Source organism: Crocodylus porosus, unplaced genomic scaffold, assembly GCF_001723895.1.
Source record: "Crocodylus porosus isolate Cpor-Errol unplaced genomic scaffold, CroPor_comp1, whole genome shotgun sequence".
NCBI classification, from domain to species: domain Eukaryota; kingdom Metazoa; phylum Chordata; order Crocodylia; family Crocodylidae; genus Crocodylus; species Crocodylus porosus.
Genome location: NW_017728949.1, coordinates 44,544,714 through 44,558,028, shown reverse-complemented (window position 1 = coordinate 44,558,028; position 13,315 = coordinate 44,544,714). Strand labels below are relative to the sequence as shown.

General features: G+C 43.4%; 2 protein-coding genes across 3 annotated transcripts in view; both read left to right on the top strand.

Moving 5' to 3' along the window:
- LOC109323116 (kelch-like protein 41) overlaps positions 1-4,455 on the top strand; it is a 6,130-nt gene extending 1,675 nt beyond the window's left edge. The window contains exon 2 of the mRNA XM_019554545.1: positions 4,371-4,455. Within this exon, the coding sequence (XP_019410090.1) occupies positions 4,371-4,388 (18 nt within the window). The 3' untranslated portion in view covers positions 4,389-4,455. The remainder of the gene's footprint in view (positions 1-4,370) is intronic.
- Positions 1-13,294, top strand: part of LOC109323115 (kelch-like protein 41) — a 15,030-nt gene extending 1,736 nt beyond the window's left edge. Inside the window, exons 2-9 of one of the 2 annotated variants that reach the window (XM_019554544.1) lie at positions 49-179; positions 268-1,439; positions 4,129-4,286; positions 4,371-4,478; positions 5,968-6,153; positions 9,436-9,582; positions 11,511-11,646; positions 13,059-13,294. In XM_019554544.1, coding sequence (XP_019410089.1) covers positions 330-1,439; positions 4,129-4,286; positions 4,371-4,478; positions 5,968-6,153; positions 9,436-9,582; positions 11,511-11,622 — 1,821 coding nt within the window. In that variant the 5' untranslated portion in view covers positions 49-179; positions 268-329 and the 3' untranslated portion in view covers positions 11,623-11,646; positions 13,059-13,294. Of the gene's footprint in view, positions 1-6; positions 1,440-4,128; positions 4,287-4,370; positions 4,479-5,967; positions 6,154-9,435; positions 9,583-11,510; positions 11,647-13,058 lie in introns of those variants that run through there. The other variant, XM_019554543.1, reaches the window with a different exon arrangement.
- The last annotated feature ends 21 nt before the right edge of the window (positions 13,295-13,315 follow it).

Sequence of the window (13,315 nt, the reverse complement as noted above, 5' to 3'; positions counted from 1 at the left end):
CTGGATTCTGACACCCTTATTCATGTTGAGTAATCCTTTACTTTGCAGGTAGTTTGAATGAGTCTATGTAATGATGGCAAAATGAAGCCCCAGTGACTAAAAGCAACAGTTGTTTCTTTCAGTCTGACAGCTGCAAGCACAACGTTTCTCTTCACACCAACCATTCTAAATTCCAGCTTGTAAGTGTATGTACCTATATTTAGCTGTCAGGATTAAATTGCAGAGCCTTCAGGCTGGGGAAAGCACATTGATCTGCCTTTTTTACAGACAGACCTTGGTGCCGACAACAGCTAACGTTTTCAGTGCCTCCCCCCAACCCAAGTTACAAAATGGATTCCCAAAGGGAACTCACTGAAGAACTTAGACTTTATCAATCCACCCTTCTTCAGGACGGTCTCAAGGAACTCTTAGAAGAGAAAAAGTTTGTAGATTGCTCCCTAAAAGCTGGTAACAAAAGCTTACCTTGTCACAGATTGATTCTGTCAGCTTGTAGTCCTTATTTCCGTGAGTATTTCTTATCTGAGCAAAGCGAAGATAAGAAGAAGGAGGTCGTTCTAGAAGATGTTGATCCCAACATCTTGGACATGATCATCAAGTATCTTTATTCTGCAAGTATTGACCTCAATGATTCTAATGTGCAAGATATTTTTGCTTTGGCCAGCCGTTTTCAAATCCCTTCTGTATTCACCGTGTGTGTCTCCTATCTTCAGAAAAGACTGGCTGTTGGTAACTGTCTTGCCATCCTTCGATTAGGTCTCCTCCTTGACTGCCCAAGACTTGCTTTCTCTGCTCGTGATTATGTGTCAGACCACTTTGTGCAGATTTGCAAAGAAGAAGACTTCATGCAGCTTGCCCCCCATGAGCTTATATCAGTTATTTCACCTGACAGCTTAAATGTTGAAAAAGAGGAAGTAGTGTTTGAAGCAGTAATGGAGTGGGTCCGAACAGACAAGGAGAACAGAGTAAAGAGCCTGGGAGACGTTTTTGACTGCATTCGTTTCCGTCTTATGTCAGAAAAATATTTCAAAGAGCATGTTGAGAAGGATGATATTATCAAAAGCAACTCAGATCTTCACAAAAAACTCAAGGTTATTAAGGATGCCTTTGCTGGAAAATTGCCTGAACCTGCCAAAAGCTCAGAAAAGTCAGGGAAAAGGGAAGTAAATGGTGATGTAGGGGATGAAGACTTACTTCCTGGATACCTAAATGACATTCCTAGGCATGGCATGTTTGTCAAAGACCTCATTCTTCTAGTCAATGATACAGCTGCAGTGGCTTATGATCCCCTGGAGAATGAGTGTTACCTGGCAGCCCTGGCAGAACAGATTCCCAGAAATCATTCCAGCATAGTCACCAAACAGAATCAGGTCTGTGTTGTTGGAGGCCTTTATGTGGATGACGAGAACAAAGATCAGCCTTTCCAGTCATACTTTTTCCAGGTATGAATCTCATAATCATTGGGCTGAGGGCATTACATGGAAATTACTGAAGGATATTTTGATATAGGATACAGTTGGGTTTTTTTTTTAATCTGGTCTCATGATTTTTCTTATAAAAGGTTATGGGCCTTTTTAACTATTGCCTGTCAGACTTGTTCATGACAGCATTGTCTGCTGATGACAAAATGACACCCTTACTTTCAACTGGTTTGGCTGCTAATATCAGCCTTAATAGCATGTTTTTTTGTCTGGTCAAACCAAAGCTTTGTCGAAAACCTAAAAATGGCTATTTAGGGTATACTCCTAAAAGATACTACTGATTGCCAGCTATTCCTACGAAAGCTTAAGGGAATTGCATGTTCTTTGTACCTTTCAGTATCCTTTTATGAGAACTCAGAAAAAATAGTTAATGTGTTTTTTATCTACTAAATATTTGGTTGTCCAGGGTCAGGTGTTTAGTGTCATTTGGGTGACTAAAAATACAGATAGGCACCTAGTAGAATTTTCAAAGGTGCCTGTGCACCCAGCTACCATAGATGTCAATCACAGTTGAGCATATAAGGGCTTTTGCAAATGCCTGTGTGTGCCCATGTGCACCCAGGCACCTAAATAGGTTTAAAAATCTGCCTCTCAGTGTCCTAACAAATTTAATGTTTTCTTTTGTTTAAGATTCATACCATATATTAGGGTAGCTGATTTGTAAAGTTTTAAAATTTGAAGTAGTTTTGATGTCTGCCATGTTATACCAAATACTTTTGTTGGTGTATGGTGAATGCCTATGTACTTAAATCCATATACATATAGTTGACACTGGCTTACTCTAAACTACAGTGATACCACTATGATCAGATTAGCAAAAATAATCCTTCTGTAGGCATACATACTTTCTGCTGTGGTGTTTTTAGATGTAATGCCAACAGAAAAAATGTGAAATTATGCAACTATTTCATGATGGGTATAATATGCCATGGGGTAAATCCTAAGAAATACAAGACTAGATTTCTTTTCTATACTCCACACAGGTAATAATCAATGATAGAATTTTAACATTCTTGACAGGTTTTTAAAATAGTGATTTATTGTAGATATTTCATAAATGGATAAACTATGGATTGGCCTGGTATTTAGATGTATTTAGTAAAATAAACATGGTATAAATGTGGAAGACTGCTATCAGTTTGCTAGAGAGTGATTATGTTAGCACGGTTTTAATTTTCTTATGTAGTTATAAAGTAATAATAAAGTTTAAAACTTGCTATAAAAATCTAGTTGTGATTGATTCCAGGAATTAATTTATTATTGAATTAGGTATCTACATTATCAGGCTAGAATTCCATTAGGGGTAGTCTTTTGATGTACTTAGACTGAGATACGATCAATGTAATACATCTCTTCCTGATCCATGCCCTAAATCATTTCCTGCTCCCCACTAACTTATCAACTGCTAAAACATTGCTCCTTTTCTACCCTTCCAGCTTAGATAGCTGTTTCTTTCTTACTGTTAATGGGGTAGCTGCACTCCCACTTCTTTTTCACACTTCCATCTGACTGTCCTTAACACTTCATTTAGTGCTTGACAACTTGGGACAAATTGACTATCTATCAAGAAAAATGTGCTTACTCATGTGTTGCGCCAGAAAAGTGAGAGAGTAGATATTCCCCACATCTGCATCAGAGCTAATTCACCGAGTATGCTCTAATCTAGGATATGTAGGATCCAAGGACATTTCTGTCTTCAATTCAAGACCACCCTGGGCTGGCCATAGTTATTATGGTGGTAGCCTGTACCCATGAACTCACAAGTCCTACTGCAGCAGTAACATTTTTTGACCAACAGGGGTGGATGAGTAAATTCTAGAGATGAAGTTTTATGTGAGCTGAAACTGGATGTGGATTATGGAACTCCCTAGAGATGACAGTGTATCAGTCAGACCTAAATGCATAACTTTCTGCAGTTCTATTTTGCTGCTTCTCAAGAGTCTTCATACAAAGACAGTACATCTGTCCATACAAACAACCTATAAATTAGTCAAGCAATCCCTGTATTGATTAAAAGAGGAGGGATTTGGGTCCAGGAAAAGGTCTCTAAATCTCAGGTCCATTCTGTGTCTAGTGGAAATGTACTTGTGGAGCTTTATTAATTCTTGAAAGATGCACACCTTCCTCCTTTTATTTGTATTATCCTAATGGAGCCAAGCTGTGCAAGTGGTTCATATGCATACGTCCATATGTCTCAGACAGTAGCCAATCTCTTTCCTTTGTCCTACATATTTCAGTTCAGCTGAGGAAAAATCTCATTTGGCCCCTCAAAGCTACGAGTTGTTCATCCATCCAAAAATTGCCTTCTGGTGCATGATGGCATTCACCAATAGACAGGGGAACTTTAAAGAAAACAAAAAGAAGATTAAGGGCTGAAAACCAAACACAAAAAAGCAATAAAGAGAAAAAAAAGATGAGAGGGAATGAAGGGAGAGGAAGAGATGGTGGCAATTGTACAGAGTCCTTGGTTCTTGAGGGATGCAAAGGAGATGAAGGGATGCACACGTCAGATGAAGCAATGGGAAGACATTTATAACAAATATGTTGGGGAGGTTGATAAAGCATCTAAATTTGAGATTTTAAAGCTGCTTTTAATGCATGAGTTCTTGCTTATCTTTCCTAACACTTCCTACTCTGTCTGATCTTGCAGCTGGATAGCGTTGCTGGTGAATGGGTCGGACTTCCTCCACTGCCTTCAGCCAGGTGTCTCTTTGGACTGGGAGAGGCAGATGGCAAAATCTATGTAATTGCAGGCAAGGACCTTCAAACGGAGGAATCTCTAGATTCAGTATTGTGCTATGACCCTGTGTATGTTGACATTTTCTTCACTAAGGAAGTCTAAATGCTTTTGTTAATTGGAGTTGTCTTAATGCTATGATCTTCTAAATCCAGGGCACTAAAATGGAATGAAGTCAAAAAACTTCCAATCAAAGTATATGGCCATGCTACTGTCTCAAACCATGGGATGATATATTGTCTTGGAGGAAAGACTGAGGACAAGTGAGTTTCAAATGTTAATTTGTAGTATTAATTTGTTGGTTATTTCACAGACTTCATGTTTTCATACTCAGAAAACAAAAAGCACATTATTGGTATCTTTGTAGCTTAAGGTTACAAAGATCTGATGTGTGCAGTCACATAATTGTATAAAACAAAAATTCCATGATTTTAAGCCTCTTTTCAGACTGTTATTCCAGCCAAGTGGGTTAATCAGCTGGCTTTCGTGTTTCTATGTCAGACTCTTACTTGGGTCATACACACACCTCAATGTTTGTCATTGCGTTCCTCATAAAATGCTTTAGTCTTAGATTCTTGGTCATGCTTCAGAGACTGATAGCAGGGTTAGGCAACATTTTTCGGCCGGAGTGCTGAAAAAACCCACAATGCTTTGGAAGGTGCTCGAGTGCTGGCCTACCAGAAAAACAAAACAAGGGCAGGGGGTACATGGCAGGATGCCCTGCTTGTGCCCCTTGCCCCCCCAGCCCAGGCTCCTTGGCTATCAGCAGCTACCCAGAACCTGGACCAGCTGCAGCCAGGAGGCTGCAAACAGCTGCTGCCTCCCCACCTCAGCCCCAGCTGTCTCCTGCCAATGGGGTGCTGATAGCTCCCAACCTGCGGGCGGCACTGGGCCAGGGCTGGGGCTGGCACTGGGCCGGAGCTGGGGCTGGGACCGGTGGTGGTGCCAGGCTGGGTCTGGAGCCTGAGGCGCTCTTACCTGGCTGGAGTCCCTGGCAGCCATGTGCTGCTCCGTCTGGGTATGGCTCTTCCCACCCCATGGGAAGCAGTCTGCACACCAAGCATGCTGCATGCCACAGGTTGCCGAACCCTGCCTTAACATGGCTACACCCAAAAACCCAGCAACACTGAAAGTCAAACACCTACTATAGGTGCAGGTGGCACTGGCCACACATGGAGCAGCAGGAGCGCAGGGCAGTGACTGGTGGCAGTGGCTGCTGCCGCATGTGAGCTTTCCCCCCACTTGTGTCCATCCAGCGGGCCTGAGATTCCAGTTAATAGAAATGCCTTTTAACAAAATGCTGGATAACAGGACTTTTTCTTTACATTGCTTCTGTCCTGAGTCTAACAGGTTAAAAATGAGATAATGTCGAGTGAGGGATAATAATTAGCATTATTCAGAACAAGGCAAACACTCATCAAGCCATATGGATAGTTTAATGAATTTTTGTTGTAGATATTGAAAGAAAAAGAAGTCCTTAAACTGCCCTATATAACACACACAAACACACAGCAAGAAAATCCAGTCAGGAATATCTAGTTAATATTATCCCTATTGGAAAAAAAAAAAGCTGAAACCATCTTTCTTTCCTTGGTGCATGCCCATTTGCCAGTAGCTGAAAGAAACTGCAGTGAGCCACACTGTTATTGAGTACACATTACACACAAAATCCACTTAAACAAGGTACCACTTTAAGCAGATTATGCAGAGTGTTTGCCAGAAATGTTCACCCTTTTTTCTTTCTCCCCACAGAAAGTGTACTAACAGAACATTTATATACAACTCCAAAAAGGGAGATTGGAGAGATCTGGCCCCCATGAAAATAGCTCGCTCAATGTTTGGTGTGGCTATCCATAAAGGGAAGATTGTGATTGCAGGAGGTGTTACTGAAGAAGGCCTTACAGCTTCTGTTGAAGCTTTTGACCTTGCCACTAATAAGTGAGTATATTATCAAAGACACTTAAAAGCAAATTATTTTTTTTTATTATGATTTGGTACTGGAGAAAGCAGTGTAGCAGCCAACAGGTCAAAATGCAGATGAATTATACTTCTCTCTTACCTTATTCATTTAATGTTGCTTCAACAGAATGTGGACCAAAAATGGACTCTCATTTTGGGAGCCTATTAGAAAAATTTAATGAGGAAAGATGAGGCACAACTACATTTAAATTACATTACACAGAGGAGCTTTGGGATGGAGTGTGTAGTCTGGTCTTAATGGAAAGGCATTTTGTGCATGTACACTAGTCATACTGGGCACTTGTACATGAGATGGGTTTAGTTCTCATGGTTTTATTCTATGCCCCCTAAAATGAAATAGTGGATTTTTAATTGAAAGGCACTGTTTCAATTTAGGGGCTTCTGTCACTGTTACAGCAAGGGGCCCAATCCTTTCTTTTTCCCCCCCCCGGCGAAGGCTGCCCACAACCAGAGGGCAAGCCCTGGAGCTGCAGGGGGCCCTGGTCCTTCCCTCCACAGTGGTGGCACTCTCCAGGGCTGCCCAGGCAGGCTGCTAGCAGGCTGAGTGCTGCCCCAGCTTAGAGGCAGCACCCGGCCAGATCCAACTCTTCCCTGAGCCCACTGAGGCTTCCAACGCCCCGTGCACTGTCCCTGCTGCCTTCCTGCCACCTGGGAACACCCAAAAACGGTCTGGCTTGCCTCTGGGCCACCATGGAGAGGAAGCAGGAGGGCGGCTGGGTGTGTTGGCAGCTGGAGAAGGTGATAAGAATTGTGTACCGGGTGCTGGAAGCCCCAGTGGGCATGGAGAAGAGCTGGATCCTGCTGGGTGCTGCCTCTGAGCTGAGGCAGCACCATCCTGCTAGCAGCCCACTAGGCAGCCCTGGGGGCCGCCGCTGCAGCGGAGGAAAGGACCAGGGCACCCTCTCACAGGAGAGGCAGGCAGGCTCTGCAAAGAAAAGGATCGGATCCCTCACTGCTTCTGTCTTCAGTAGGTGCCAGCAGCTGCCAGGCATCTGCTGAAGGGAGAAACAGCAATGGGCCTGATCCTTTTTTTGGCAGAGCCTACCTGTCTCTCCTGTGGCCAGGGGACCAGCTGTCAGATTAAATGCTGCAACATTACAAGTAACAGTGTTGCAAACTACACTACATGGGAATGTGGTTTAGTTTGCAATGTTTCATAGTTTCATAGTAGTTGGGGGTCAGAAGGGACCTGAATTGATCATGTAGTCTAACCCCCTGCCACTGGCTGGAACACAACCCCAGACAGGTGTTCATCAACCTCTTTTTGAATTTACCCAAGGTAGGAGTAAGGACCACTTCCTGGGAAGTTGGTTCCGGATCCTAGCCACCCTAACAGTGAAATAGTGCCTCCTAATCTCCAACCTGAACCTATTCCCCAGCAGCTTCTGGCCATTGTTCCTTGTCACCCCAGGTGCTGCTGTGGGGAATAGGACCCTTCTTATTTGCTGCTGATCTCCCCTAATGGGTTCGTAGGCAGCCACCTAATCCCACCTCAGCCTCCGCTTCAGGTCCCTCAGCCTCTCCTCATAGGGCCTGCCCTGTTGCCTTCCAACCAAGCGGGTGGCCCTCCTCTGAACCCTCTCAAGGCAGGCCACATCCTTCTTAAAGTGTGGTGCCCAGTAATGGACGCAGTACTCCAATTGTGGCCTGACCAATGTCGCGTAGAGGGGGAGGATCACCTCTCTGGACCGGCTTGAGATGCATCTTTGGATGCATGACAAGGTGCAGTTGGCTTTGCTGGTTGCGGTCTGGCATTGGCGGCTCATGTTCATCTTGGAGTCAGTAATGACTCCAAGATCCCTTTCCGCCTCTGTGCTCACAAGGCGGGGAGCTCCCCAGCTTGTATGTATGCGGTGGATTTCTTTTCCCCAGGTGCAGCACCCTGCATTTATCTACATTGAACCCCATCCTATTACCATCCGCCCACTTCTGTAGTCTGTCTAAATCTAATTGCAGCCTCTCTCTCCCTTCGAGCATGCCTGCCTCTCCCCACATCTTGGTGTCATCGGCATAGTTGGACAACATGTTTTCTACCCCCTCATCCAAGTCGCTGATGAAGACGTTGAACAGTGTAGGCCCCAGGACCGAGCCCTGGGGGACCCCGCTATTCACATCCCACCAGGTCGAGTACAACTCATCCACCACCACTCTCTGGGTGCGCCCCCATCAGCCAATTCTTGACCCATCCAACTCTGCAGGCATCAATACCACAGTCGCTCAATTTATTAATGAGAATGGGGTGAGAGACGGTGTCAAAGGCCTTCTTAAAATCCAGAAGGACTATGTCCACAGCAACACCATCATCCAGGGATTTAGTTACCTGGTCATAAAAGGCCATCAGGTTGGTCTGGCAGGACCTGCCTTTGATGAACCCATGTTGATTTCCCCTGGGCATGATCTCCCTTGCTGGCCCCTCACAGATGCGATCCTTGATAATTTTTTCAGGGGTTTTCCCCAAGACTGATGTGAGGCTTATGGGACTATAGTTTTCTGGGTCCTCCTTTCTCCCTTTCTTATAAATAGAGACCACATTAGCTAGTTTCCAGTTTCTGGGCACCTGGCCCGTGGACCATGATCGCTCGTACAGCCGGGCTAAGGGTACGACCCTTAGGCGATGACCCCCGCTAGCTCCCTCAAGACCTGTGGGTAGAGGACATCAGGGCCCACAGATTTAAAAACATCCAGCCCTTCCAGAAGATTCTTAACTACTTCTGCGCAGACCTGAGGCCTGGCAGTTCTATCCCCATGATTGCCCCTACCTGTGGTGGGAGAGCTGTCCTGGTCCCTGTCCAAGAAAACAGAAGCAAAGAACTTGTTAAAAATTTTGGCTTTCTCATCTGGCATAGCCACAAGATTACCATTTGAAACCTCCAAATGTTGCAAACTCATTTGAAACCTCCAAATCTCACACACATGCAGTGTGTGGTGCTATTAAGCCACACAAAGGAAATTTTTGTCACATGTAGATGGTGGTGATCATCGTGTACAAGCACCCCCTGACATTAGTTCTGATGGATGGAAAAGCAGAATGTTGGTGCTGATGTGCCTTGGACTTTGAATTATTTTTCTCCTTTCTAATCAGGAATAGTGTTCCTTTGTCCTGGGGGTGAAAACCTTGAACATCCTCAGCACCCATTTGTTTACTGTAGCTGTCAGCTTCTATAACTCATATTCTATAATAATTCAATTCAGAATATCCCTTAACTGTTGTCTGACTGGTTATGTTTCTGCTACTTTTAGGTGGGAGCTTATGCCTGAGTTTCCCCAGGAGAGAAGCTCTATCAGTTTAGTCACCTTGAGTGGATCCCTTTATGCTATTGGTGGTTTTGCTATGGTTCAACTTGAATCTAATGAATTTGCACCCAGTGAAGTCACTGACATATGGAAGTAAGTTCTGTTTTGATTTCACTTTCTATTTGGAAAACACTACCTTGCCTTGCTCTAGGGAGTAAATCACATTGATATTACGATTACTTTCAGAAATGAATTATTGTACAGATTTTATTCTTTGTTTTTATATTGAGTTTGCATAGAATCTGGTGAACAGCAACAATCATTTACTTCGTTACGTCACAGATAAATGTGAGACTTAGCTCAGGTGAATGCCTCCACCTACTAATGAATACATCTCAGGAATCAGTAAGGGAACATAGTGAAGTAGGATATAATATTTCTTGGTAGATTCAGCCTGACTTAAAATTAAATACAAACTAACAATTTCCACTGCGTCATGTTCTCATGCAGGATGCTCTGAAAGAGTCAGATAATTTAATGTTATCCCTATTATTGCTTTCATCCACATTAATAGCCAGGTGAAGAGCAATCCAGGATGTTGGTTGTGTCCACACTTTAAGAGTGTCACAGCCCCTTTAAGAGAGCGTCAGGTACATACTTATATCTACATTGAAAGATTCCACTTTATCTGTGACTCCCCTCATGTTAAAGTAACTTTAGCATTGGAATTAGTCAATGGGAAAGCAGAAAAGATTCCTGAAAGCATGTGTAAAGAAAGATTTGAAAAAAAAGGAGTGGGAAAGAGAGGAGGAGGAGGAGCAAGGTGATGTTCTAATATTCTGTTCTGGAGGACAGCAGTGTCCTTATGTGGCACAATTTAGCATAAAAGCTACCCAAGAGCCTTTTGAAACTGTTGGGTTATAGGGGTGCACAAATAAGGATTTTTTTGGCCAATACTGATTATTAACGAGCCATATCAGTCAATACCAATCCAATCAGCAAGCTGCTGGGCTGTATATCCAAGCTGCTGATATACAGCCCAGCAGCTTGGAGAGCAGCATCCAGCTGGTAAGTCTGCTGGGGGGAAGAGGTGGGGAGAAGGAAGGAAAGGGGCATGGGGGGCAAAGCCCCTATAGTGAGGGAGGGAGTGGGGAAGGAGCACAGGTGGGCAGGGCAGGCTGCAGGATGTCTGGGAAGTGTGGGTGGGGACTGGCTTCCATTTCTGTGCACAGCCCTGGGGGAGACATGGGGGGGCATGTGACCCCCAGATCTGTGTGTGGGGCAAGGTTGGGCTGCTGCTGCAGGCTGGGACTGGGGCCAGGAGTGGTACCAGGTTCTTCTCAGCGCAGGGGGTGAGCTGGAGCTGTACTCAGGGTAGGCAATGGCAGTGCTAGGAGGGGGTACTACCGGAGGGCTACGACAAGTTCTGGGGTGGTTGAAGCCCCCCCATAGCTCCTCCCAGCATCACCACCACCCACCCCAAGCACAGCACTGGCTCAAGTCCCCCACTGGGAAGAGCCCAGTGACACCCCCAGCCCTCAGCAGCACCCTGCACACAGATCCAGAGGGTACATGCCCCTCATGCCTCCTCTGGAAGAAGCACAGTGATGGCAGCTCCTCCTCCTCACACCACCCAAATGAATCACTCTTGGCTCCGTCCTGCGCCTCACCCCGGCTGGGCAGTGCCTACCTCTGCCCCAGACCCACTCCCTCCCTCACTGCAGGGGCCTCAGTCCGCCCCCATCATGCCCTTTCCCTCCACTCTTTCCCTTCCCCTCAATTTGACTTACCAGCTGGATGCTGCTCTCCAAGCTGCCAGGGTGGCCGTGTGCATGCTGTGACTACGTTCATGCATGCAGCATTTAGCAGCAACATTATCAGCCATGTCAGCCAAAAAAGAGCCAATTGCCAGTAATGTCAATTTTTCTTTTATCAGTGCCGATACAGTGTGGACTTGTGTATCAGTGCACCTCTAGTGGGTTATATTCCTTTCCTTGTGGGTACTGGAGGAGAAGCTCAAATCCAAAAATCTAAAGTTAAAAACATGCATGTGTGTATTGACTGTGTTTTATTAACTGCAGATATGATGATGAGAAGAAAGAATGGAGTGGCATATTGAAAGAGATTCGTTATGCCTCTGGAGCCTCCTGTCTTTCAACACGGTTAAATCTATTCAAGCTATCAAAGCTATAAACAAGGGCTGAAAAACTAATTATGGTGAGAAACAGTCTCTTTTCCCTATTTATTATTTTTATAAAAACCCAAACTGTACAGGAATTCATAGCTAAATCATTATAAATTAAAATGTTACCTTAAAGATTCTACAAGCTTTGTAGGTTAATAATGAAAACTAAAATATCATTACATTTTTAAATCTAGTTTCTGAGCAACATGGAATGGAATCTTTTGAATAACTGAGCTACTGAAGAAAAGCTAATTCCTTCAACATGTGGAATTCCTGTTGAAGTTAAACAGTGTCTTCATATAGGGCTTATACATTTGGGTACTTAGTCTCAAAATAACTTTTAAGAATTTCTTCCTGAAAATTAATTACTTTCTAGATCGGTTAAATTGCACTTGATATTGGCAAGTTGTTTGTAGAATCTTATTTTCTACTTCAATGGTAGAACATATAGTCACCCTTCAGCCAGATCTATAAAAGACTTTTCTAGTAGACACTGGCATGGAACAGGCCTGTAGATTAAAAATAGCATAAAAATAGCATGAGGCCTATCAGCTAATGCTATACTAATGGTTCTTCCAACAATGGGGGGAAAAAAAAAATTTAGAAGGTTAATAGCCCTACAAGCTTGACCTTGTAAAACCCTGGTATGCCTCCTCTATCCCCCAAATTATTTATTTTTTTTGTAAAGCAAATACTTAATGCTTTATTTTAAAGATTTGAGACAGTAACCCATACCTCATTAGTTATCATCAAATACTTCTGACACTGGGAACTCTCTTCAGTAAGGAAATTGATTTCATTTGAAGGCTATTAAATAGTAACATTTTTAAACTATAAAAAGTAATTTTGTGTGGGGTTTTTGGGGGGTTTTTTTGTTTTTTTTATTATTATGACTTGATAATCAGCCAGGTCAATAATACTTAGATGTTAAAGGAAAGAGGAGTACAACAAAATAAAGGGCATTTCTTGAGAGTCATGCTATAGAACTTAAGACCCTGAACTATTAATAGATTTCTTCTATTGCGAATGGAGGTCTGAGAGTAGAAGAGCAGGGATTTTGGTGAGCAGTCTTAAACTTTTTTTTTTCATTTCTACACCCAGCTACTCTGCATAATACAAATCATCCCATACACACACGTGAGCTGTACCAGAAATACTTGTGCACATGCAGTTCTCTATGCCTCATTACTAGCAAGACATTGATTGAGGGTGTTAAAGTGGTATATTCCTGAAACTGTTTTCTGCCTTCACTGCTTCTTACTTTACATATCACAATTGTGCTTCCAACCGAGAAGAATGGGTTGAGAAGGTGGATGACTTTTGTAATGATAAAAGGTCTAAAAGGATAGAAAGCCTTCCACACCTCTGCAAAAAGGCCTGGGCTTAGTCACTGTATATGCCTTAAGAGCGGTGCTGACAAAGAGTTCCCTTTTATTTCTTTCAGAGACCTGTGGAAAGCAGCAAGAGTTGTGAGCACCAGCAAGAGCCTGCTGTTCAATGGTTCTCACAGGCTGAGTGTGAAAAACAAGGCTATTTAGAGCTAGACAGAGCTAATTTTGTATGCATTATTGAAACGACTAGGAGCCAGAAATGAAAATGTATCAAAGGCCTTGATTATTGTATATTCTATTTCTATAATAATTATGATACAGGTTTCATAATAAAGTCTTTGCCCAAAATATAATCTAGCATTCATATTTT